Source organism: Lynx canadensis, chromosome B4, assembly GCF_007474595.2.
Source record: "Lynx canadensis isolate LIC74 chromosome B4, mLynCan4.pri.v2, whole genome shotgun sequence".
Classification (NCBI taxonomy): domain Eukaryota; kingdom Metazoa; phylum Chordata; class Mammalia; order Carnivora; family Felidae; genus Lynx; species Lynx canadensis.
This window is the reverse complement of record NC_044309.1, coordinates 71,163,365-71,189,635: the sequence shown is the minus strand read 5'-3', so window position 1 is coordinate 71,189,635 and position 26,271 is coordinate 71,163,365. Positions and strand designations below refer to the sequence as shown.

Genomic DNA, 26,271 nt, shown 5'->3' with positions numbered 1-26,271 from the left:
TTCCTTGGTTTTCTAGAGCTTTGTGTAAATGCCAATAAGTTTGAGAGTTCATCCAACTGTTCCTCTTAACCTTTGTTCCCATAGGTGAAGGGCAGGATTTTTAATCAAGTAGCAATTTATCTTTAATTAGGAAAACATAATTAGGTATTATCATCTAATTGCAATTACTGGTTGGAGAAAGTCACATTTCACAAGTAGTGACCCATGCTGGATTATCGTTCTCCTATTACTGAATTTTGAATCTGTATTTGTATTTGGCAGATAGCCAATACAAATTCAAAGGCAATCACCATGCCTCTCTGCAATCCTGCTGTCAGAGTCACCAACTCCACTGCTGAATAGGTAAAAGAGATACTTCCTAAGCCACATATTGGCTATATCTGTTTCCTGCTAAGACATCAAGTGTAGATCAAAAATAATTGTATACAAAAAAAAAAAAAAAACAAAACAAAAAACACCCCATGTGAAGTAGGTTAGAGAACTGTTCCACACTTCATTTCTGGTACAGTTAAAAACAGTTTAATGTCTCAAGGCACCACTATGGTTGAACATCAGATACACGGGTAATCAGCTAATCTTCTACTATGCTGTAAAGTCAGTAAATAGCTTGTGCAATTGTGAAAAGCAATCTCTAAAGGACTGTTAGATATACAGGAGGCACGTAGATTATAATACAAATAGAAAACAATGAGTCCTAGAAAAAGCATGTTGAGCACCGTTGTGGCATTGTTTGTGTTTCTTTACCTAACACTACGTAAACTTTACATTTACAAAAGGAAAGACTAACTTTTTAAAGTTACACTCAAGGTTGCTTTTTGTGCTGTCTCCAAGTAAGTGAATCTAGTTCGTAGGTGTACTTTTAGAAGTTGTTGGATCTGGATCGGCTTCTGTCCCACTGGTAGATTCATTCAAGTGTGAGCTTAAGTTTTCTGACGTTAGGTGGGAAGACTTGTAGACAATTTCGTTGAAGTCAGACCTGATGCAAACCAAAGGAGGGTCATTCAGTGGGTCTTCCACTGAGGCCTGTGTGTTCTCTCGAGTGATCCCCATGTCCTTGCTATGTTCTGACGGTGATTTTCTTTTCATGCGAGTATAAGTTTTGTCTTGATTCTCCATGCCTTGCTCATTTTTCAAAAACCGTCCAAAGAACCAAATGAAGAATCCAAACCACACAAAAGCTATTAAACTCGGAACAAAAGCCAGACACTTGACATCAAGGCTAGCCCCTATGAACCTGCTGTGTAAGAACATATCTCCCTCAACATATGTTTTATTAGTCCGAGGGTTAGTGTGATTGGACCTCCATTCCCAGGAAAGTTTGGTTCTGTTCAAATCCTTTAAACTTTCGGAGTCTTTCACTGTGTATATCTTCTGCCCTGGGCCTATATACTGTCCGTACTCATGAGGCTTATAAAATATCTGGTTCTTCCACATATTAAGATCCAAAATCAGGACAAGAAAGATAATTCCATAGTTAAACCATTTACCTGCATTAAAAAAAGAAATACCGCATATTAGTCAAAGACCTATAAAACTGCAATAGGGTTTTTTCCCCAATAAAATGGAGATAATGGTATAATAGTATAAATTGTTCATGTCTTAGACCTGTTAGCATTTTTTTGAGAGTGCTATGCTGCCATTAAGTGAATTGGCAAAGGATATTTCCTAAATGTATTCTAGACCACATGAGAATGTAACTGTAGGTCCCAGAGTCAATAATTTATGCTATTTATACTAACCAGATTAAGCTGCCTTGTTTTGTAGGTACCACAGCCATACTCAAATTTGGTTCTATGTAGGTTATTCTCTAGAATATCTCAATTAATATTTAAAAAACAAAGTTCTAATTAAATTCTTAGAAAAGTCTAACATCTGATTGAACATCTCTTACAGTTTTATAATTGTGTCTAGACAAGAAATCATTTTGCAATGCAAACACAGCAGTATATCAATTGAATTCACATTGCTGTTTGTAGGTGACTTGTTGATTAGACCGTTAGTTGATGTGACTCAGATCAATAATTCTTGAGCATTCAAGACTTTAAAAATAATTGCATCAAATCTCATTGAACAGAATCCATTTATCAGACATATAAATACAACCAAAGCCAATAAACTGCTTTAGAAGAGATGATTTGGAGAGATTGTAACCGCTATAATTTCTTTGTAGTATTTAAAATTCTCATGCAAATAAGACCTTGTTTAGAGGCATATTATCTATGATATCCCTACATCTGCAAATGAAAAAGAACATAGGGAAATTTTCAAGGGATACTAGATTCCATCATAATTTTATTATAATCACAATTTATTGCAAGCTTTACAATATCAAGTATATCATGATATAGTAATACCTTATAGGTTTGCTGTAGCAAAATAGCTGATACATTTTGCTATCACCTATAGCAAACAGGTGCTATATTGCTATATATAGCAATATATATATATTGCTTTAGTTCCAAAAGCTTTAGTTATAAATGTTAAATATAGTATGTCAAATTATTTTATTTTGTATCTGAAGATAACAGTATTGAACATGATTAAGTTACTGCTTCACAAGATTATAGAGCTCTTGGGACAAAAGAGAGAATCCTGGGCAAACTTATTAAACCATTCTAATGAATTTTTGCAATATGTATTCTAACAGAACATAGAGCTATATAAAAATATAACTTTGTGAGGAGTTTGGGAAAGTGTTTTATCATCATCTTTATACATTTTCAAGTTCCTACTCTATGCAAAATTGAAAGGTTTTAATCCTGGCTCTAAAACTTACTAGCTATGTGATCTTGGGCTAGTTGTTTAAATTCTCTAAACCTCAGTATCTTTGCATGCAGAAAATAACAGTACTTACTAAAGCTGTTAGTATTTCATAAGATAATTAGATGCTAAACGCAGTGCCTGGTACATAATAGAAACTCAGTAATTGTTACTGTTATGAACATGAAAGCCTTGCCTAAGACGTGATAATGTCTGCATTTGCATAGGAAGGTACAACTTCTTCTCTATCAAGAGAATTTATCTAAACTATCTGAAGGGAAATTATAACTCTGCCAGTCCTGAAATTGTTCAACTATACAATTGTTAAAGTCTTTGTAGTGGAAACTCTTGCCCAAATAATTTATTTTGCATACCCACACTAGAGAGTAAGTTGAAACATTGGGAATGTTGTTTGCACATATGATAAACTATTTATAACATCTGGCACTGCTAAGCTCTAACCACTCCTGCTCTCCTGGAGTCATAGCCAAAACTAAAAGAGATTCTCACTAAGAATCAACCATAAAATGAGTAAAGAAAGCTCAAGCTAGTGAAATTCAATCAAATACAAAGGTAAGCAGCATTATCAAACATTTATTGTGCTCATAATAGACTCTGTTTTAGGATACCTTAGTAGATGCTGAGGACATACATTTTTGCCTTACGGGGGAACTCATTATCTTGTTAGGGTAACAGAACAGTGGCATCAACAGATAAATAGTAGTTAGAGGCCACATTTGTGAGGCACCAACTGAGTGTTACAAATGGTAAACACTGAAGATGTTGGGAAAATGTAATGAAGACTGAGGGCTAATTTCTGCAGAAAGGATTTTTGTAGGAAGTAGTAATTCATGTGGTCCTGAAAGGGAAAGGACAGAGAATAGCCTGGAAAATGTTGCGTTTCTTTAGTTTATGTTTTTATTATGCTGCAAATAGAATAGCATACAGGAAAAGATCAGGTGATACTAAAGAGGAGAGAGAAAGAAAGTAATGGAGAATACTGTAGGAAGAGAAAACAGGAGAGGAATGAGAGGCAAGTGAATTAAAAAGTTCTGAGGTTCTTGGGGCGCCTGGGTGGCTCAGTCAGTTAAATGTCCAACTTCGGCTCAGATCATGATCTCATGGTTCATGGGTTTGAGCCCCTCGTTGGGCTCTATGCTGACAGTTCAGAGCCTGGAGCCTGCTTTGGATTCTGTGTCTCCCTCTCTCTTTGCCTCTCTCTCTCTCTCTCTCTCTCTCTCTCTCAAACATAACAGTTAATAACATTAAAAAAAAAGTTCTGAGGTTCTCATCACTATCAATGAGGCAATAGTTTGTAGCTTCCATGAAAGCAAGTTGAGAGAGGGGCTTTGGGTGCTTCTCTGTTGCAGCAGATTCATACCTACTCTCTTGCTGTAAACTACATATGCTGATGGTGAGGAAGAATTTTTATGACTGACAATCACCTTGACTCACAAAGGTCCCTTGGAGAAACTTGTACTCTCTCTCTAAGTCATTGTTATTGATGCAAGAATAGGGCAGTCCCTCATAAAGTGGGCCCTGTATCTAGGGTATCAGAAACCAGTGATAAGTACTGTCACAAAATCAGGGAGAAGAAAGGATGCTCACTGAGCTTGGGGAATGGTGCTTTTCTGGTGGGAAAAGATGCTCAGAGAATGTCAATAAAGAAGGGAAAAGATAACATCGGAGCATAAAAATTGTACACTGACCAAACTAGTAAGAAACCCTCAGGATAGGAGGAGCTCTCCCCCACACTTTCTACACTATTGTTCCACCACCTAAGTTGAATGGTGCACTGGGTCACTTTGACAACCAAACTTTAAAGAATCACTTTATTTTATTTATCATGTGATCTGGAGCCTGAAAATTTAGATGGGACGGAGGAGGAACAAATTAGAAATGTGTTTTCTGACATCAGCTAATGGGTGTCATCACCCCGCTGTAACACATCTTTCCTGATCCTTGAGACAGAAAACCACAGTCAAAAACTGCAGGCTGGAAATCAGCAGATAAAGATCTCATTCTAATATGAAAATAATACAACCTTGGGTTACCTGTTTAACCTCTCCAGGCCTCAATAATTTTATTTTCAAATTGAGGAAACTGAACCAGATGACTTCCAGTTCTATGATTCTGTCCTTCCCCCCCACCCCGAATCCTGCTAGTTAGTGGCTATTCAATTTTTAATTCTGTGAAATGGAGAATGATACCAACATAACGATCTCGAAGGATTATTCTGAGGATAAAATAAGTTTATATCTGAGAGTCCTCTGAAATCTATTAAATTTGCCAGAAATGTAGAGGAGTATTTTTTCTACAGTTTCCTTCCTTTATATCTTCAATCCAGTTAATATAGGATCTTGGTGATATAGGGAGAGAAGAGCATGTAAGGGTTTGTAACAAAGATATATCCTAAAGGTGATCAAATGTTTCAGTTTGGATAAAACAGCATGAATCACTGAGCTATAACTGGACCCGTTATCTAAGAGGACTAAGTGTATAGTTACATGTAAACATGCTTTGTGAATCAGCATATTTCATATGTTGAAAATTCTTAGCAACTGGTAATTTGTCTACAACTTGCAGGAGAATGGTCTAGAGATAGGTCAACTATATACAAAAATTTGAGGCTAAAGAACAGGAACCTGTCTCCAAGTCTCCCGCACAGCTGAGTGGCCGTGTTGGGGTGGGGAAGTGCAGAAGGGAGAGGACAGAGTGAGGCAGGCTTCCTACTGACATCACGTTTCCTTTCTTTTCTTCTGTGGATGTAGCACTGTCTCTACCTCTCCTTCCCCCAAGCATCCCCCCCCCCCCGCCACTGTCAAAGCCAGTCAGCTGAAACTTGGAGCTGGTAAAAATGCACAAGCAGTGGCTTTTCCTACTTTGTTTGTTTGTTTCCCGTCCACATAACATAACCGCTGGTCCACTTACGCATTTACGCAGAGGAAGGATATTCATTTTTGCTAACATCCTTCCTTCTATTTTCCCACATAGTGTTTTGTTACTTTTGTAATGCGTTCTCTCCTCTTTAAAAAATTACTTTTGCCCTGTGATATGTGGCGAACCAGTAAGCAAAACAGCTTACTTGTCACACAAGACAGCTCAACCCCACTGTTCTTGTCTATAAAGTGAGGGAGCTGAGCTATATGACCCTACAGGTTTCTCCCCAGCCCTAAACATCTCTTTGATAAGTCTGTGAAATAAACATCACCTAAACCTTAACATTTTATGATGGGCCAGGAAATCTCACCATTAGAGCAAAAAGATGGAATCCACAATTTTCATGCAGAGAAAGCTTTCCTTAAAAAAAAAAAATGTATATTCTGAGAAAACACTGTTTACCATAAAAAATAAATCTGAGTCCCTGAAATGACCCACATGGAAAGGGGATCAGACACAAAAAGGAAAATAAGTGATCTCTTGCCATTTCCCAAGTGTGTTGTTGTGAATGTACATTCAACCATAACAAGAGCCTTGGTATTTCAGCATTAATCATAGGAGAGATTTTGCATTTCCCCCTGTTGTTTCAACTACATAACATAATGTAAATCACCAAGGAGGGAGGGTAAGAATCCATACATTATTTCTATTAATCTCCTTGTTGAAATCTCTCACTGTCTCCTTTAATGAGAAATCACTGCATGGTGTTGGTGGGATTACCTCTTTCTTGCATTTTGTGCCTTTAATGAATCCTACTGATTGCCAAAAATGATATTATAATGGTAATTTTATCTTTTCACATTGTGGGAGATTACAGAATTCTGGGCTAGTTGGTTTTAAAAGGATCCTTCACTAAATATCACTATCACTTAGCATAGGAAATGACAATTTGGGGGAAAATGTTTTTTCAACTAAGGAAAAAATAGTGTAAAGTGCTGATATTTCCACCATATAATATGTACTAAATTAGATGACCATTAGACTCTTGAGATTAGGGGTTTATATAATAAACCTTGCATTAATCAAATATGCAATTATATTAATTTTTTCTTAACTCAGTAAAGTTGCCAGTTAGCATTGAGACTGAGCTGTGCCATAGGCACCTTCATCCCAAATGGGTGCTACCACTGGGCTAGACTCTGGCATCCAGTGCAGATATATGAAATAGTCATGCTCCACAAAGCCTTCAAAATCCTTTATGGGATAACAAGCAACCAAGGCCTTGAAAAAGATAAATTTTGGATAATTAAAGAAATAGCAGCTTGCTGTAACAGGCTTCTTGGCCAGATCAATGTCCTCCCATTGCAGACATGAGCAGTGATAACAGGGCTCACTGACTTAGCATCTCTTTAACCCCTTTAAGCACCTGTGCCCTCACACCCTAGGTAATTTAGGGATATCTGGGAACCACATTAAGTGCTTGGGCCATGAGGAGAACATTTAGTAAATTGAAGATATCTACTAATTTATGAATTAATAAGAGTTAATTTGAGTTAGCAAAGTAAGGTCTTAAGACTTAAAAGCAAATGAATATAGTTTCTCTAAGTGCCTCTCTTGTCTTTGTCACCTCCTAAGTGAGGACTATTCCTTTGGAGGACATAATCCAGTGATAGGGGTAGAAATTCGCTATGATAAAAGCAGAAGTAAAAGGCCATGGGGTTATACTAAATTAGGTGACTATTAGACTCTTGAGATTAGGAATTATGTCATGTTCATTTCTGTATTGCCTAGATCCCGGCTTAGTTTTAGACACATATTAATTCAGAAAATGTCTGTTAACCAATAGGTAAACTGTGAGATACTTTGTCCAGAAAAATACAAGAAGTAAAGTTACAGTCTTTCAAATCAAATACATGTGTCACAATGATCTGGTAAATTCTGGTATACTGCTAAAATCAGATATAATCTAGAAAATTGGGAAAAGAAAATATTCATATCTCAAAGAGTATATATAATTCATTATATATTTCAAGTCTCTCTTCTGGCTGTAAAGACAATTCCTGAAGAGCATGTAAGTTTTATCACAGATGTCCTCATATATGCATAAATGAAGGCAGGACATCTCAATTTGGAGACAGCAGGCTAGCTCAGGGGCAGCAAGGGCTGACAGGCCATGGGCAAAAAAGCAACCCTGGCCTTGAAGAAGATGAGTTTTGGACAAATAAAAGGAATTGCTGCTTTATGTAGAAGTAAACATAGTTAACTCTTAGAGCTGTCTAAATGTGTTGAAAATAGAAACTGCTTCAGGAAAGGTTTAGAAAAATTCACAACTGAGATAATAGCAAGAGATCCTTGTGTACTTTGGATAAATTCATGATCTTTAGAGACTGTCATGGTGAACAGGATGCATCACATTTTCCCTATAACAAGCCCCCTTGTTAATTTGTGAGACAGAATATTCTGGATGAACCACTGGCCTGCCCTCCCCAGCACTTCCCATGATCTGACTGACACAGGAGAGCTCTTTAAAAAACAATCTCTGGGAACTCATTTGCCAGAAATCATGTGCCTATGGAAATAGAAACAGAGGGGTTTTATTCATTATCTTCCACATTCTTCGCCATTGTAAAGCACCTGTGCCTCACACCGCTCAGGAAACTGAAATAGAACACAGACGCTATGGAGGTTTGTTTACGTTCTACCTTTTCCATTTTTGCCGAAAGGGTTCCCGTGGGCATCATCGTGCCAACAGTGTGATTCTCTCCTCACAGATGCACAGGCCTTCCTTCTGTCCTTTCCCCGACCCCCTCCTATTCACTCAGATGATGGCCACCAAAGGGACACTTCCTTTGTCTGGCTGGGATGACAGATGGCAGAGCTTCCACCGGGATTGGCAATTAATAGGACTCAGAGGAGCTTCCGAGAGCGAATTGAGAGGCCATTCCTCTCTCGCCTCCGGAGACTTAGTACCTCATATTTTGAATCCATCTTTGCACTCACCTTATAGGTAAAAGGGAAGAGGCCAGAGGAGATGTGGCATGGTTGCAGTTAGCAATTTAGTTTACGAGAGCAACAATGGCTTGGGCTAAAAGCAGTTGATATGCGACCTAATCACTAACCACGTATCCCCTTTGTTATGGAAGTCCAAATTCCCAGAAAAAATATTTGAACACACCCTTGGATAGAGAGGATTTATTTTTATAAGCTGCAGCCCAGCTTGTGAAATGAAAGCTCCTACACACTGCAGCAAACCATCTGTCAAGGGGGCTCCAGATGAGCTAAACAGATGCAACAATTCAAGTCATTTCTGAAATGCATGAAGACAACTAGCATGGAGTCAGGATTAGATAATACCCAAATCTTAAATGCTTTTAAAATGCCAATGGGAACTCATCAGTGTCAGATAACCCTCTCCATACAGAGCTCGTCATTGGGAGACATTTTTTTTCCCATTCTTAGCATTCTCCTTCTTGACTCAGAACAGTGGATAACAGTAGAGCATTCAGAATAGTGGATAAATAATAAAAGAGCCCTCTCTCAGGCTACCTAATGTTTTTGAATTAAACAAGAAACATGAATTCTGGATGGATGAAAGGAAAAGCTTCAGGTAAAAGGAGTGAGAGTTTACTGAGTGCTTACCAAATGGTAACGGTGTCTAAAATGCCTTGTGCATATTAATTTAAATCTCACAACAACCGTATGGGATATGTACCTTCACTGTCCCCATTGAACAGATGAGAAAACTGAGCCTCTAAGAGGTAAGGAACTTGACAAGGGAAATGCCATCAGTCAATGGCAGAGCTGGAGTCTGGGCAGCAAACATTTACATTCCATTTTCTCAGCATGCCTTGAACATTATTTCTAGATCATCAAGAAATGACAGTTGAGGCCATGGTGGCACCATCTCTGAATCCCAGAAAAGAGTCACACAGACTCTTCTAGTGCACAACAAACACAGGCAGAGAAAGCAACAGATGGAGCTGTCTGGGGGTCCATAGGATCCCTTCCTATCCCTGACTTTAGCTTCCTCTGTGGTCACCCAGGTGTGTTCCCGACATAGCCTATTTTGGGACCTCTTTTCCTGACCCCCAGGTCTGAACTTTCCAGCTCCTGGCAGGACTGTATCCTGTGCCCTTCTCATTAGCACCCCCTCTATGAATGTTCATTGTCCTTTGGCTTTTGATCTTAAGAGTTGCATGTGAAAATAAAGCTGAGATGAGAGGAACTGTGACTGTAGCAAGTGTTTCTCAGCAGCAGCGTTTCTCAAAGAGGGGTCCTCTGGCAGCCTGCATCGGCATTATTGGAGGTGCTTGAAGTTCCAGGCTCCACCTCCTACCTCAGGCATCGGGCTCTGCGTGTGCAGCTGAGGGATCTTTTTAAACAAGCTGTCCACGTGATTCTCACACACACTGAATTTGAGAACCACTGATGGATATAGAGAGTTTATGCTTAATAAACCAAGAGATACTACTCTATTGCTTATCAAGAAAAGCACTGAGTTCCCTACCAAAAGAAGCAGAACCTGGAGGAGCTGACATGTTAGTGTTTGCAGTTGACTTGGGCATTTGCAGGCTACTGACTATTGAGCATATTAAAACACAATATGTACCATGCTTTGGAAATTTATCTAGGTTCCCCAGAAACCATTTTCTTACAGAGCAAGATAAAGTAACAGGCCTTTCACAGGAGACTAGCTGCTACTTCAGAGTGTCCTCAGCAACATCTTCAGCAATTAACAGAACAAAGAGAGTAACATAACAAGAGGGGAAAAGTTCAGACTTTCTTCAGCCTCCAAACCTGCCATGATTTTCCTAGAAGTTTTTATCACGGATCTGGGGAGGCACATGATCATCCTACCACAAACTGGATCCGTGATAAAAACTAATAGTTTTAACTATCTAGTTTATGGTGGAGCCCTTCACCCCAAAGTCCACATGTACCCTATTTTATTTTGGATCTAAACTCCAGAATCCTCAAAGGTCTTACCGGCAGGTCCAGGCACTCAATCATTTGCACAGCCGGTCTCCTGTCTCTGGGAGATAATCTGACTTCACTTGCGGCTTCTCCATCACAAAGAGGCAGTTCCCAAAGACCAGCACACCTAGGGGAGCTTTTTAAAAGTCCCATTTCCTGGCCTTTGCCCAGACCTACTGAGTTGGAACATCAGCAATGGGCCCAACAATGTGTATATTTATAAAGTTTTCTGGGTGATATGATTATCAGCGTAATTTGGCAAATGCTGCATCAAAGCCTTAATGACAACATATTTCTACCTTCTCCCAAACTTTTTTTAAACATGCAGTCTCCATTATAAGAACTTTGCCAGTCTTTCCTCCTTTTAAGTTTCTAGAAAATAATACTTGGTGGAATGAAGATTTTAGTTCAACTTCATGGGAGGCTTTATCTCAAAGCTAGTTACACTGAGGCTTCCGGGACTCCTGTATGCATGTCCCTCTTCCAAGGCACCGAATGTAATTTTTAGTTGTAACTTTGCTTTTATATTCTTAAATAGAGCATTCCAAATTGTGTAAGCTTTGGGCACCACAAAACCTGAACCTGTCCCTGTCTAAAAATGATAGCAAATATATATGACAAAGCTCTGCAAAATAGCCCCAAATCAAATATTTTTAATAACTTGATTTTTTTTCTTACCAGTGAGTTCCTCTGAATGTCCCTCCCCCTTTTTAACCTGATATTATGCACCGCAGAAGTTTATTTTTGACACGGATTCTGATACTCGTTCAGAGACAATATTAGTGCCATGATGGCCTGGGACAAGAGCTGATAGCAAGAACAGATGGTCCAGGCAGAAGCCCACCCAAAGGGAAATGATGATGCCATGTGTGTGTTAGCTGTTTGAGAAGTCCGAGAGGGTAGCATGCTGTCGAGATTAAGTGGGGACTCTGAAACCACACTATGTGACCTGAACTCAAATTGATTGATTTACCCAGTGAATTTAATAGATGGGCCTCATTCATTTTGAATAGGAGAAGAAACCTGCTGCATCTTCCCTATTCATGAGCTCATTCTCCAATTTAGGAAGGTCGCCTCATGCTCAAAGCAAAACCAGCCCTCAAGTTGGGAAGCAAAGGTTTTTTGCAGGACTCAGATGTTCACGTGTTCTGTGCTCAGGCTATTTTTACTCAGCAGCACAGACGGTAGTGTAAGCACAGATTTCTTCAGCAGTTTTTAGCAGGTGTGGGATCCTAGGCCATTGTCCTTGAAACACACACACATTCACTCTGTGTAACCGAACAGCTTGGGAACTAATGCCATCATATATGTGACCATTCAGCTGTCTGCTTCTGGTTATTAAAAAAAAAAAAAAGTATAAAATGTAACTTCAGGAAGACCTTTTATAGACGAGAATGACTGAGAAGTCATGAAAGAATATAATAAATCATATCGGAGCCATTTAGGAAGCAGGGCATATATGCACAGGAAATAATCTTGAGGATCTGCAAGAGGCTCACGTGAGAGAAACATAAGCTCTGCCATAGAAGTAGGTTTTATTCAGTCAAATGAGAAGTGGCCAAACTCCCTAAAGGCACATGGTCTGACTGGTGCTCTGGGTTACCACTGTTCCAATCTCAGCAGGAAATGAGGACCAAAGTGTAAAAAGTATAAATGCTGAAAAAAAAATACCGAGCTGCATGTTGTGAGAAAGCAACCAACCTAATGAAGAAAACCAAGGGGGAGTTGTAGATGGAGTTTGGCAGAGATAGCTAAATATCCATGCCAAGAAGTGCGGCCTCCTTCTCCAGGAATAGTATGCTAGAACAGTAGATGTGACACTGATGTGGCTGCTCAGCTAGAGACCACATTTCCTCCCTGATTCTTAAGTGGGGACATCTGATGAGCTACTGTCAATGGAATGTGAATGGAGGGCACATGCTTCTTTCCTGTGCCAAGGCGATTTAGAAAAAGGTAAGCCTTCTTAATCATTTTCTCCATTCTCTTTATTCCCATCTGCCTGCTGGATGTTGAAGTTGGAAGTATTGAAGCCACTCATAGCCTAAGTCCCGGAATGATACTTTGGAACCCCCAGGTGACCTGGAACCACCTTGCACTGTTACGTGAGAAATAAAACTATATGTATGCATGCCTCTAAAATGTTACTGTTTGCTTTTTTATAGCAGCTAGTATTACTCTAAGTAGGAGACAATCAAATTGTGTTTAAAGTTACAACATACCTGTTATGTGAATATGATATTCCTCCTTGAAGATCTTCTGGAAGAAAGGAATCTTGAACTGCATGTGAGGAGTGTGCAACCCAGGAAGATTTACATCAACATCTCCCATAAAATGTGGGAATTCCCAGTCCTGTCAAAGAAAATCAACATAAAAACATATTTGTGATTTGTTTCGTTCCTAAGCAGCAAAACACCAAAAATTGACTTTTTACAAGCACTTATTTTAAAATCATTTAAATGCAGCAAGCTGTTGGATGTTTCAATCTGTAATGGTTATTTTATGTACATTAGGTAGTTGCATGCATTCAAAATCAAAATTAAGTCATAACTTACATCCTCAGATTTTCTCTTTAATGTGGTACTAAGAAGCCAATATAGAATTGATTTGCATCTATACGTGTTTATCTCTTTCATTCTGGAGAACTGATCTTAAATTTTTATAGGGAGGAAGTGATCCATATTTTATAAATATGTGGTAATTTTGTTATATTTTGTTTCCCTACCTTTTAAAAATATGAACCCTCTAAGACTATGTTTTGTGTAAGAGGACAAAGTAAAGAGGATCTAATTCACTTAACCAAGTTTTTCAACTCACATCCAAGGGCCTTTTATTAATCATCTCTGTTGACTTATTACATGCAATGGAAAAATGCCAAAGACTCCTGTCCTGTTCTCTTGCAATTTAGCATCAATTTGAAGCAGATGATGGAGGGCCTGACATGCTAGCAGGAGAGATGAACAATGAATTAATTCCCCAATGATCTTAGTTATTTTCTTGATGTAAGGCAAAATCAGGAGGGCTGACCCTCCCTCTCCTAAGGAAGGGAAACAGATGCAAATGAGGATATTTTTAGGTGTCTCATCTGCTCTTGGTTTTTGGATAGTGCACCAAACTGAAGTTCACTACTAGCATGTGAAGAAAGAACAGACTAAATAGACTCAAATATGAACATCTGAGGTGGATCCATAGGCATTCATACACATATTTTCACTTTGAATAACCATTAAATTATCAGTCCTATGTTTAGTGAGTATCTTTTAAAAATATTACTTAAAACATAATGGAAAAAATATGCATTTCAGATTTCAATACATTATTTTAATTTAAAAAGTTAAATCTTTCCATGACTTCTATATATTCAGCTCATACACATATGCCAATAATAGAGTTGCTGGAACATTACAGCGGCCTCCATGTCCATCCCACTCCCCTTTTGGCTGAGAATTCTGGTCAAGGGAGGATAGGCTTCAGAGAAAAGGAGCCTCTGTGAGTGGCGGTCGCCAGGAAAGTTTTCAATGTCTATTAATTTCATGACCTATGAATCACTTCAAGCTGCTAACAAGAAATACACAAAAAGAAAAATGAAATGATACCACATCATCTTTTTCTATTGGTGTGTATGCACATATCTTGTTGGTCTCACCTCCCCTTGTTTTTCAGACATCAGCAGTAAGTAGACATGTAATTTGGAAAATTTGGAAATCCCAAAGCATAAGCTGGATCATTTAGAATATTTTGATCTAAAATATTAGTGGAAATGGATTGGTAATAATACTTGTGAATTACTGCACTTTATTAAATTGCATTTTCCTTTATTTTTCATTGATATTACCTTGCATTTTTTGTTACTTGAAATACTCTTGCTAAAAGAATTGGAATTGAATTTGGTCTTTTGCTAAAATGTAACGGACATCTCCCAAGAAAAATTATGCTTGACACACAAAGGGTCTGATAACCAGAGTATTTTTCCCTTTCCCTGGATAAACAACATAAAGCATTATCAATAGAGCAGTTCTCGTTTTCATTTTTTTTTTTTTTTTTTTTTTTTTTTTTTTGGTTTAAGGAAGAGAATAGTTCTTGGTAGTGATAGGGCAAGTATAGTTAGTGTACCTTCTTTTTGAAAGGTGCTCTTGGACTGTTCTCATTTAGCTTTTTATTCCATGACATGGAAGTTTTCTACTGGGTATGAAATTGGTTTAGTTCAAAAGTAAACTTAAGAGATTTCTTATAGAATGGGATCAAAGCTTCATTCACCAAAAAAATAGTTCCTCAATTATTTCCCACCTGCACTTGGAGGAAGATGAATTAAGGAAATTGAGTGTGGACAAAACAGAAGAGAAACTCTTGATCCTTATTTGGATGATGGCATTAGTGGTTTTTTGTTTTATTTTCTTTTTGTTTGTTTTTTTTTAAAGAAGGGATCAGGACAGGGAGTTCCCTGGAATGTGTGATAGATGTAGCTGGTGCCATGTAAGAAAAGTTATTGAAAAGAGGATTAATAAAAAAGAGATGGTACATTCTTTTAGAGTCACTCCTTCCATATGATTTTTTATAATCACCCCATCTTGGTTTTCAAAACCCTTTTCCTTAATCTTGGAATTCCCTTCTCTCCTTGCTAGTCCAATTTTTGTGCTTCAATTCCTACTCCCACATACTTCTCCAGACTCATGATTGGATCAGTGTAAATTCTGGTCTCACTTGACATAGAGTGGAATGGTAATAATAATAGTAGTTGCTATAATTTGCAGGAAGTGTGGGGCTTGTCTTAATGGACAGCAGGTATCTGAGGCTGGTGATACCTACTTTAAGTAGGTGAAAGAGGACGGAGGATGGTGTTCTGAATCTCTTTAGGTTTCAGCCTCTTTATCTATAAATTGGGGTTAAATAGGGGTTCCTGGGTGGCTCAGTTGGTTAAACATCTGACTTCAGCTCAGGTCATGATCTCGTGGTTTGTGGGTTCCGGCTCCATCTCAGGCTCTCTGCTGACAGCTCAGAGCCTGGAACCTGCTTCAGATTCCGTGTCTCCTCTCTGCTCCTCCCGTGCTTGCTCTCTCTCTCTCTCTCTCTCTCTCTCATAAGTAAATAAACATTAAAAAAATTTTAAGATAGATAGATAGATAGATAGATAAATAAACAAATAAATAAATAGGGGTTGAATATTGCGACCTCACGGGCTCCTTGGGAGGATGAGATAATGCATGGACAGCAATGAGCACGGTGCTGGAGACAGAAGGAAGCGAAAGGGAAATGGCCAACAAGCATGGCTGGTTTCCCAGCATGATCCCAGGGTCAGTTTTATCCTGAGAGTGAAGCAGAGGAATGTGATAGGTCTGTTTTCAGAATCACACATAGGCTGCTTCCAGGTCCTGGTGAGAAAAGTCAAACGCTGTCTTCCCCTTTCTGCTCTCATCCACTGCACAGTGCTGGCCTCCTGAGGTCTGTGACTGGGACTTCGATCAGCGTGGTGTTCTCCCAGAGGGCAATGGGAGCAGGGCTTTAGGGAAGGTGCCTCTCAAAGAAACGTGAGGCAACCTCAGGGGGAAGATGGAAGGACATGACCAACTTGGTTTCTTGTGCAATGTGGTGACACTGTTGTGACATCCAGAAAGAACTTAACAATGGGGGAAGGGAGGTACTGCTTCTGGGCAGGTAGGAGCTGGTAAGCTAGCACATGAGTGACTAAGAGCTGAGGAAATCTGTGGGCATTTGGCATTAATTATCAAGCACTTGCAATGTTCTAGCATCACCCTAGGCTATGTATTTATATTTTACCTATGTACAAAATGATTGTGAAAGCTTACTATTATTAGCCCATTTTACAGATGAGGAAATTTGTCTTAAAATGATGTACTTGCATTGTGGCAGAGCACAGCCCGAAGAATAAATACCTTCTGTCAGGCCATGCTTTCTGTGTGAACAGTGATAACAGTTACTGTTTTTCACTCTGAACTGGGATTATTTTGACCTGCTCTATCTGTTCTACTGGAGAATCAATGATGACAGTCATCTCCTGCTCGTCTCCCACCAAAAGCCGTTCTGTGAAAACCTTTGAACTGCATCGCTGCCTCCTACCCAAGGGGTCTCATTTTTTATCTGACTCAAATTTGAACAAGAAGACCATGCCTAACTAGTTCTCCACTAAGCACCTGTCCCAGGGATAGCTGGCTTCTAATCACACTGATACGTTAGGTCATTTGACTAACAGGTGATTGATATCAAATACTGAGATTCTCTTGACATTATAACTGGATGTATAGCCAATTTCATACACAGCTTGTATATAAATGCAATGAGAATCATGGCTTGCTTTCTTGCCGTGTAAACGTAAGGCATATACTTTGGACACAAGATGAAAATGTGGAGTTACGAGAATGATGAGGCAAAATGTGTTTAAAACCATGGTAGAGATAGGCTGGCACTGTGACTGTATATTATGAAATGCTCATTTAATTTGTTCTTCAAGAAACGTTATCAGTAGTAATTCAAGGCTTCCTTACTCCTTTCTGTTAGTAAATCTAACAATGACTACAGAAGTCTATCACATTAATGGTTCAGTGAAGTAAGAGATATTTAGGCCCATCAGCTCATACCTGCCCCTCCACTTCTCATCAGTTCATGGTGACGAACAGACTTCCATCTTTGTATCTTGCTTCATATAAGAAACAGTTAATTCTCATTCCGATGGGCATATTTCCCATATAAAAATAAATGAGCAGTGCCATGGTATATATCTAATCTTATTTCTTACATACTATGGCTTACTCTGCCTATAGCAATAAAAATCACATTTGGACACTGATGTCCAAATTACATTGGGACATGTAATTTGGACTGATGCATCCAAATCTGATTCTGTCCAAATGTGGCCCTCTCATTCATGGACCACATTTGGACAGAATTTCAGGGAAACATTAAGTATATAGGCAAAATGGTCTCAGGATATGCTGGATTCATCATTCCCTCATGTTTTCTCATTGAGACACATGCCTTGGGGCCAAGAGAAAGAACTTGGTACTATGCAGAGGAACTCAAGCTTGAAACCAACACTGTTTTGAATTCCCCAACTGGCATTCAATTTCGCAAATCAAATGAAGAGACCTCATTTCTATTTAGAAAAGTGTTAGAGGATAAAAATGTAATAACACTGACTACCCCACAAAACTAAAGCCATGGTATCAGAGCAGAAGTTTAATGTGTGTGTTCGTGTGGGGCGCAAATATTGGCCACTTGATTTTTTAGGAAATTAAGACAATAGGTTAGAATTTACTGAAAAGTAGTGATAACCATTTCAAAAAGAATTGACAATAAATTCTTAGATGTTAATAAAAATTAGCAACATTTTTTCAGTGGAATAATGTATCTCCTCTTTATAGGCATTAGATTATTAAGCTTTAAATGGTTTCAAAAGATAACTATACAGATATGCTTTTTTTCATCTTCATTAATATCTATTTCTCCTCATATTTCAAAAACTCATTTAGTCCTATGAATATCAGAACATCATCTCACCAAAAATTTCTCCAGCTTGTAAAGTAGCTTTTCTATGTTGCTAGTGTCCTAGCAACAGGATTTTAGGTAACAGTGAACTGTGGTGGCCTGAAGAATTGTACTTATGCTTTGGGTGATATTTTTGTTTCTTAATAAGAATCTCGAGGGCCTGATTTCTTTCAGCAACCCTATCCTTTTAATTGGCAAAGTTTCCTTGGTATCACTTGGCTGAATAAATCCTTGAAAATCTTGACATATAGTAGATTTTGCTTATTTTTTTGTTCCTTGCCTATGTCTCCCATTGGAATGTAAGCTCCAGGGAGCTTACATAAGTTTTCCCTGCTTTGTTCACTGGTCTATTCCTCATACTTGAAGGAATGCTCAGCATATAGTAAGAACTCAAATATTTGTCAAATTGATGAATGGAACTCTCTGCAAGTTTAACATATACAATAATCCCTTGTTGGTTTCATGTAAATGGAAACACAGAATGGATTTAGGTAAACAGAGGCAATGCAACACATACTTGTCTGTCTAAAATGATATTGCAAATAAATCTGAGGCTCATTATGAAAAAAAAAAATTGGTTGTCCCCCCCCCCGCCCCCATAAACTAGGTATACTGGAGTCATATAGAGCATAACCCAAAGATTAAACCATTTGCCAAAGATCACAGAGGAAAGGAGACGGCAGATAACTAGAGAAAGAAAGTGGTCAAGTGTAAATATTGTGAGACAAGTTAATGTTTGGGGAGTTACTAAAAATGCCTATTGGGATGATCCAAGACACCCTTTTAGTTGCCAGATTTACAATTAGTGAATGTAAAGAAATTCATGATACATGTCCAATCTAGTCAGAGAACAAAAAAGAGAATGTAAACCAACATGTGATTAAATAAAAGGGGAGGATCATTTCCCACAGTAGGTGATGGCAGGAAGACCGCCAAGGCAAGGCTTCCATCAGAGATACCCTGCAGTAATTGAGAGTGATGTACAAAAGAGAGATAGTAATTGTGAGTGATGTACAAAAGAGATAGCAGGAAGTTACTCAGATGCCCTTTGACAAACACCTTCTTCTTACATGTTGTTCTTTCACCTTCCTTTAATATTCACTATTTTTCCCCCTCAAGGGCAAATGCATTCTATAATATTTTGAAGTTTTCTCTCAGGACGCACATTATCTATTTTAAAAGATTTTAAATCTTTAGGGAAAAATCATGGCTTTTCAGTTGAAGTAGGCTTTGTCAACAAGTAGTAGAGATGGCAGATCTCATTCATTGCTAAAACAAATCCCAAGTCCAGCTGTAAAGCCTTACTTAAAATGTTCAAAGAATGTGACTCGTTCGTGTGTTTTTGTATATTCTAAGATACCAGTTAACTCTCAAATCATGGTCCAAACAATCTAATTTATCCCAAGGGCCTATTTTGTAATGCTACTTAATGTATTTCTTCATCGATAATTTTTCTTACTTGCAAAAGCCAGTAAGAATTTTCCAGGCTAATTTTGAAGCCAACATATATCAATGAGATATAAGCAATGGTTAAATGCCTGTAGAAAAAGCCAATAATAAGTCAAGCCCAGAGTAGATTTGAAAAGTAAGTACAGTTTTTTGTTATTTTTTAAAGACCCTACCATGAGGTTCTGGCAAAAGAGAAGTTGGTTTTTTAAAAGCTTTTTTATATTTACACACCTCGAAAACATCATTCCCTTAGGCACCAAGATGGAAGAGTGTCTGATGAAATGCACTGGGCCTCATTAACAGATGTCCTGCTTTGGCAGACTGATGTGATGAAGGACAAAATAAAAGTCAGTCCTGTAAGTGTTTACAACTAATAGAAATGCATCATGTGGCACCTAGGAATAATGGGAAATCAATACCCCTCACTGGGGTGATACAGTTCACTGGTACACAAGAAAGAGTACTTGACATCTGAGAGACTCCTCTGCAGGGGGATGGGAGGAAACAAACCATTGCCTATGACATGTTGCTGATAACTAAAGTTAGTGCAAAGTCTAATTTTTTTTTCTGTTTGTTTATTGAGAGAGAGAGAGAGAGAGAGAGAGAAAGTGGGGGAGAAGGCAGAGAGGAGGAGACAGAATCTGAAGCAGGCTCCAGGCTCTGAGCTGTCAGCACAGAGCCTGACGCAGGGCTCGAACTCACAAACCACGAGATCATGACCTGAGCCAAAGTCAGACGCTTACCCAACTGAGCCACGTGGGTGGCCCAGTTAGTGCAAAGTCTAAAGAAATACATTCTTATAACTCAATAATGTCCTTTTCAATAAAATTATCCATCAGTTATCAAACAACTTACTTTGCACTTCGTAAGAAGAATGACTATTAACTACCTAATAAATTGGCATACTTTTTACTTAAATGAGAGCTCCTAATAATTAGTCTTTCCCTTGTAAGGAAAGAGTGAAATCTAGTGGAAGGAGGTCCTCAGACAACACACTTTTATGTTATTTGTGAGACACTGGCTGCAGTTCAACAGCACATAGCCCTTTGCTTACTCTGCGCTTTATTGTATTTGCACATTTGGTATGAAATGTCACTGCTCCAGTATCTGTTCTGGCTCTGTGCATGCTGCCAGCAGTGGTCACATTCAATTGTCTGAATGACTAATTTCTTCTATGGGCTATATAGAAAAATTAATTTGCATACTTTCAAAAGAATAGATATTATTGTCCTTGGTAAAATTTTTATTTAAAAAAATTTTTTTAATGTTTATTTATTTTTGAGACAGAGAATGAATGGGGGAGGGTCAGAGAGAGGGAGACACAGAATCTGAAACAGGCTCCAGGCTCTGAGCTGTCAGCACAGAACCCGACACGGGGCTCGAACTCACAGACTGCTAGATCATGACCTGAGCCGAAGTCGGCCGCTTAACCGACTGAGCCACCCAGGCGCCCCTAAAATTTTTATTTAATATTCAGGTAATTTTTATGTCTGAAAAAATGATAATAGTGGAGATCAGTGGGTAAATGTAATTCAATATAAAAATATTCACTTCACAGATACAAGAGAGAGTATGAAGTTGATCTAAATATCAGATGGGTGGTTAAGATAAAACCTGTAGGATTTCTTGCAATGGGTTCATTTCTATGATTATCACTTCTTTCAGGAGTGTCTTGTAGAGCATATATTCTGGTCAGGAGACCAGTCAATCAGCAAATAGCATTATAATATGGTGTCAAAGATTGATAAATACTCTGAAGGAAATCTAGCAGGGTTAGGGGATGAAGAGTAGTGAGTTAGGGGTGGGCGTTAGTTTAGTTAATCAGAAGAAAGCTTCTTCGAGGGTGAACTTTGTATGCAGTACTGACTGGTAGGAAAGAGCAAGCCCCGTAAAGTTGTGGAGGAGAAGCGGATCAGCTAGGAGGAGGATGCAAAGACCCTGAGGAGGGAATGAGATGGGTGTGCTCAAGAAACAGCAAGGGTAGAATGGTGGTAAGAGTCCGAGTGGTGCTGGCTGTAGGAGGAATAAAGACCAGTTAGAGCCTGCTGCAATAGTTTAGCTGTGAGATGGTGATGGGGAAACATGGGTGGTCAGGTATTCAGATCGACATGTATTTTAAAGCTATTACCAACTGAACTTCTGAACTTACCAGTTGCTAAAACAACCAGTAGCATTAAATGGGTAAGGAAAGATGGAGGAACCAATACACTTGTAGAAGGTAGGGAAGTGGGTAAGAAACCCAGAGATTTTTTTCAGAATGTGAAAAATTAGACATCCAAATGGAGGTAGTGTGTAGGTAGTTGGGAGGCTTAGGGGAGAGGCAAAAGCTGGAGATACAGATGTGGAGTCACCAGTGCATGGATTGACCTAAAGCCTTAGAACTGAATAAAATCATCTGAAAGGACAGGAAAAGAGGAGACTTATCAAGGACTGAGCATTGAAGCACTCCAACATTTAGAAGTTAGAAGAGGAGAGGCCAGGAAAGAAAACCGAAAAGGAATGGCATACATTACAAGAAAAACAGGAGAAGGTGGCATCCTAGAAGTCAGGTGGAAAAAGTGTTTCAAGAAGGAAGTAGTGATTAACTATGCACCTAAAAAAACCTGAGTAGGAAGACTGAAAATTAAATATAGTACTTGACAATATGAGGGTAGTTAATCTTGATAAGGTCTCTGAGCTCCAGAGGAAGATGATATTGTGGACAAAAGCCTGAGTGGAGTCTGTTCAAAGGAAAATAGGAGATGAGAAGTAGAGGCAATAACACAGAACTCTTATGAGGAGATTTTATTAGTGGGAAAGGATAAAGAATCAGTAACTGGTGAGAAACTATAATTGTACTAATTTCAAAGAAATTTTTTTTAGTATAAGGTAAATTGAATTTTGGTAGAATAGGGGACTCTGACACCCTAAGATTCCCTTTTCGTATTTTAAGATGAATGTTAAAATCTGTCCACCTGTATGGATATTCTCTGGTTGTTTACAGCTGATGTTTATTCTGATTGGTCAGTACCTCTGCCGTGCCAGTTGATAAATATTATGACCATCACTGTCTGTAAAGTCAAAATAGATGTTTTCCTGAAGAACAAAACGAAACAAAGCAACACTGGGCCAAGTTCACTGTGTCTTGAACGCAGCAGGCTTTTAGAGACAATAAGCCAGATCCTTGCTGCTCTGTACCCAGTGTGGTTTCCTTCTGTTTTACCTTTCAGTAAAGACTTCAGATTCTGGAGCAATCACAGAGTCTCTGCTCTGACCCCCATGGACAACTCAGTGATAACATGAACAGAAAATAAAACCTTTAGAGCAATGGATTTGAACTGTCAGACTTTCCAGGCCTTTCTTCGATGAGTTTTAGGTCAAGAATGTTCATCCTCTGAGCTCTAGAGACAAATTATCAACCCTCAAGTAAGAGAGCAAAGACTAGGAAAACAAGATACATAGGGGCAGGGTAGGATAGAAAGAATAAAATGCATTTTGTTGTTTGAGAATTATACCCTCAGTGAATTGAAAAAAAAAATTGAAGCTATTGATAGTTCAAAGGTCAATAGCCAAGAAAAACCTCAAATACATTGTTTTCCTTGTTAGCCACCTATGGGGGAGATATTCTCCCCCCTCAGGGTCCTTTTGGAAAACAAGTTTACATGCTAGGGTAAAGAAGACTTGCATGCATGTTAGTAGTTGCCTGCCTTTATATTGACACTATTCATTCAGAGAAACCTGAGGTGGTGACAGTGGGCTAGGTATATAAATTCCCCACAGCACTGATAGAGTGATTGTTAAGTCTACATTTCTTGCAGAAGTTCTCTATAGCGCATTCAAGTCACCCATAGAATGGGATCACACTGATATTCAACTAATTCAGCAGCTATTCAACACCCACTATATGCAAAGCATCTATTCTCAAAATATATCAAATGGCAGTAATAAATAAATACAGTTGTAGACAATGAGAGTCAGTGAGGCTATAAGCCTCCAGCCATGTTACCCAACAGATGGATGGTAAAGAAGAGACCAGATGAAATTTAATCGGTAATCTCTAAACTATACTTCATTACATCCCCCTGAGAACTGTATTTAGGAGAAAGAAAATACATGTTGAGGAGATTAACTATATTTTCATACTCTATTCAAACTGTAAGCAAGCCAGTATTTGTCATGAACCTACTTTATGCCAACCATCTGATCCACTGTAAACCACCTGCAAGTATATATGGTAGGAAGGCTTTTTATCATTTTATATGGAAGTAACTCAGGCTCAGAGAGCAGTCAGGTAGCTTGCCCAATGCTGCACAATAGGTACCAGAAAGATTTGTACTTAGGTCAGTCTGACTCCAGAGACATTTCTATACAGCATATCCAGCTTTTTCATGACTTTTTCTTCAGGTTCTAATGTCACAATTATCTTCCCATCTAAAAGCCAACTGTCATACCAATATGTGATTCTATCTGATGCTAACTTGCATTTGTAATGTTCTTTCTTCCTTCCTTCCTTCTTCTATTTTTGTTTTCTTTCTTTCTTTCTTTCTTTCTTTCTTTCTTTCTTTCTTTCTCTCTCCTTCTTTCTCTCTCTCTTTCTCTCTCTTTCCCTTCCTTCCTTCTCCCCCCCCTCCCCTTTATCTCTCTTTCTTTCTTTCTGAGAGAGAGACAGAGAGCAGAGAGAGAGGGAGAGAGAATCTTAAGCAGGCGCATGTCCAGTGTGGAGCCCAACACGCACTGGGCTTGATTTTACAACCGTGAGATCATGAACTGAACCAAAATCAGGAGCCTGATGCTTAACCCACTGAGTCCCCCAGGTACCCCCCAAAAAGCTTCCTTTTAATGTGTGTTGCAGCTTAGCTTGAAATAACATTTTCTCTTAATTATTTTGCTACCTAACTTCCATTGCAAAGTAAAGGCATGGCAGTGGATCTATATTTATCCTGAAAGTCATTGACAAAGCCTGCAAAATTTGCAGGCTGAGATACGCATTTAACTCTAGATGGTTTATGACCATCTTAGAATTTTTACTGCCAATGCATGGATTTGGCTCTAAAGTTAGAATATTTCTAGTAATGAATACTCTCTCCCCAACTCCTTTGCACTTCGGTTTTCTCACCTGAGGATATTTTTCATCATGTTTAGGCACTCTGATGGCAGACTCCTATATCATTCCATGGGAAAACAGGATGGATTTGGGGATAATTTAGTGCCCACTAGTGATGGCTATCAAACTTTGTGACTTCTTAAAAAGACAACTTTTATGTTCCTTTGGAACTTGTATGAAGGTAAGATTTGTGCTCCTAACATATCGTGGCTGCACATATCATTAAGTGATAAAATTTTATACTATGTAGGTGATGAGGCAGAGCAAAAACACAAGAAAGAGAACTATAAGGATAATAATATATGTATTTTTGCATAGCAATTTCACAAACTATTTTATTTTATCTCTAGTTTTCCTTGTTCTGTGTGTTGAACTGTGTCAAGTTACTTTGTTACTTGGAACCCCTTATTTCCAGGATTTAGTCTTCTTGTTCATAATTATGATTAGTAGAAGATGACATAATTTCAATAAATATAACATTATGAGTAATTTTATTCAAAGCCCTTCTTGATATTTGATCCTAAATAGAATACCAGTGTAACCCACGCTAATGAGTACATTGTAATGTTATGAGGTTGAAGCTTCACATCTCTGTGCAATATATCAGATTTCTAATGAGATGTGTCATATTTAGAAATGTTACAAGCAATATCCTTAAGCATATGTGGAAACAAGGTAACAGTGGACTTGGGGAAGGTGTTAAAATTTATCAGAAAATAATTTTATGCTACCTCAGGATAATATCTCATAAAATTTTTATTCATAAAAATTGTTAAGCCTATGGTTCTGAAAATTGACTTTTAATGCACAGAAAAACTATATGAAAGAAATCATAAAAACTAAACATAAAAACATAAAATTTTGCCTTCAAGCATTGGATTATACTTGGTGAGTCATAGGTAAATGTGAAATTATTACATTTGCCAGTTGCCAAAGGCTTTGCTTTATGGATATGTGCAAATATACACATAAATCAATTAATATGTTATTTTTCCTATATAAACCCAAGTAGACTTGATTCATTACCTCTCACTAGAGAAGAAGTTTGCAAATCAACATCATTATGAAACTGTTCAGGTGATAGACTATGTTCAGAAATTAATTTTCTGAATAAAGTTTCCAAATTATTTTCCAGAAATGTGACTTGCTGACTTAACTCCATCCCACTTCCAGCTCAGATACCTGTATTTTTAAGACTGCATTTCTCTTTTAAACAGTAAATCCACTCTTTAACAGTGACACACACAGACTACAAATTTCAACTAATCACATATCATTTGCCTTTTAGTACAGATGCATGATTGTCTTAGCCAGAAATGGGTATTCTTTAAATCTCTTCTTTGGGAACAATACATATATATAAACAATGTTGAGGTGTTTTAATGAAATGCACCTGCAAGTTATGCTAATTAACTCAGGGTAAGTGAAAGATTTCTTCATTTGTACTTCCTGAGCCTTGATCGTATACATTGTAAAAGAATAAATATAAGAATTCACAATTTTTAAAAACTTTTCTTTTACAAATCAATGGTCTATCATTTAGCACACCTTCACTGACAATTCTATGCTATAGTCAACAGGTTACTCATGCTATGATCCAAAATAAGGAGATGTCCTCTAAAGTGATT

General features: G+C 38.2%; 1 protein-coding gene across 1 annotated transcript in view; it reads right to left on the bottom strand.

The window, feature by feature from the left end:
- Window positions 1–223: 223 nt before the first annotated feature.
- Window positions 224–26,271, bottom strand: part of TMEM117 (transmembrane protein 117) — a 497,401-nt gene continuing 471,353 nt past the window's right edge. Inside the window, 2 exon segments of the mRNA XM_030322378.1 lie at window positions 224–1,487; window positions 12,834–12,963. Coding sequence (XP_030178238.1) covers window positions 841–1,487; window positions 12,834–12,963 — 777 coding nt within the window. The 3' untranslated portion in view covers window positions 224–840.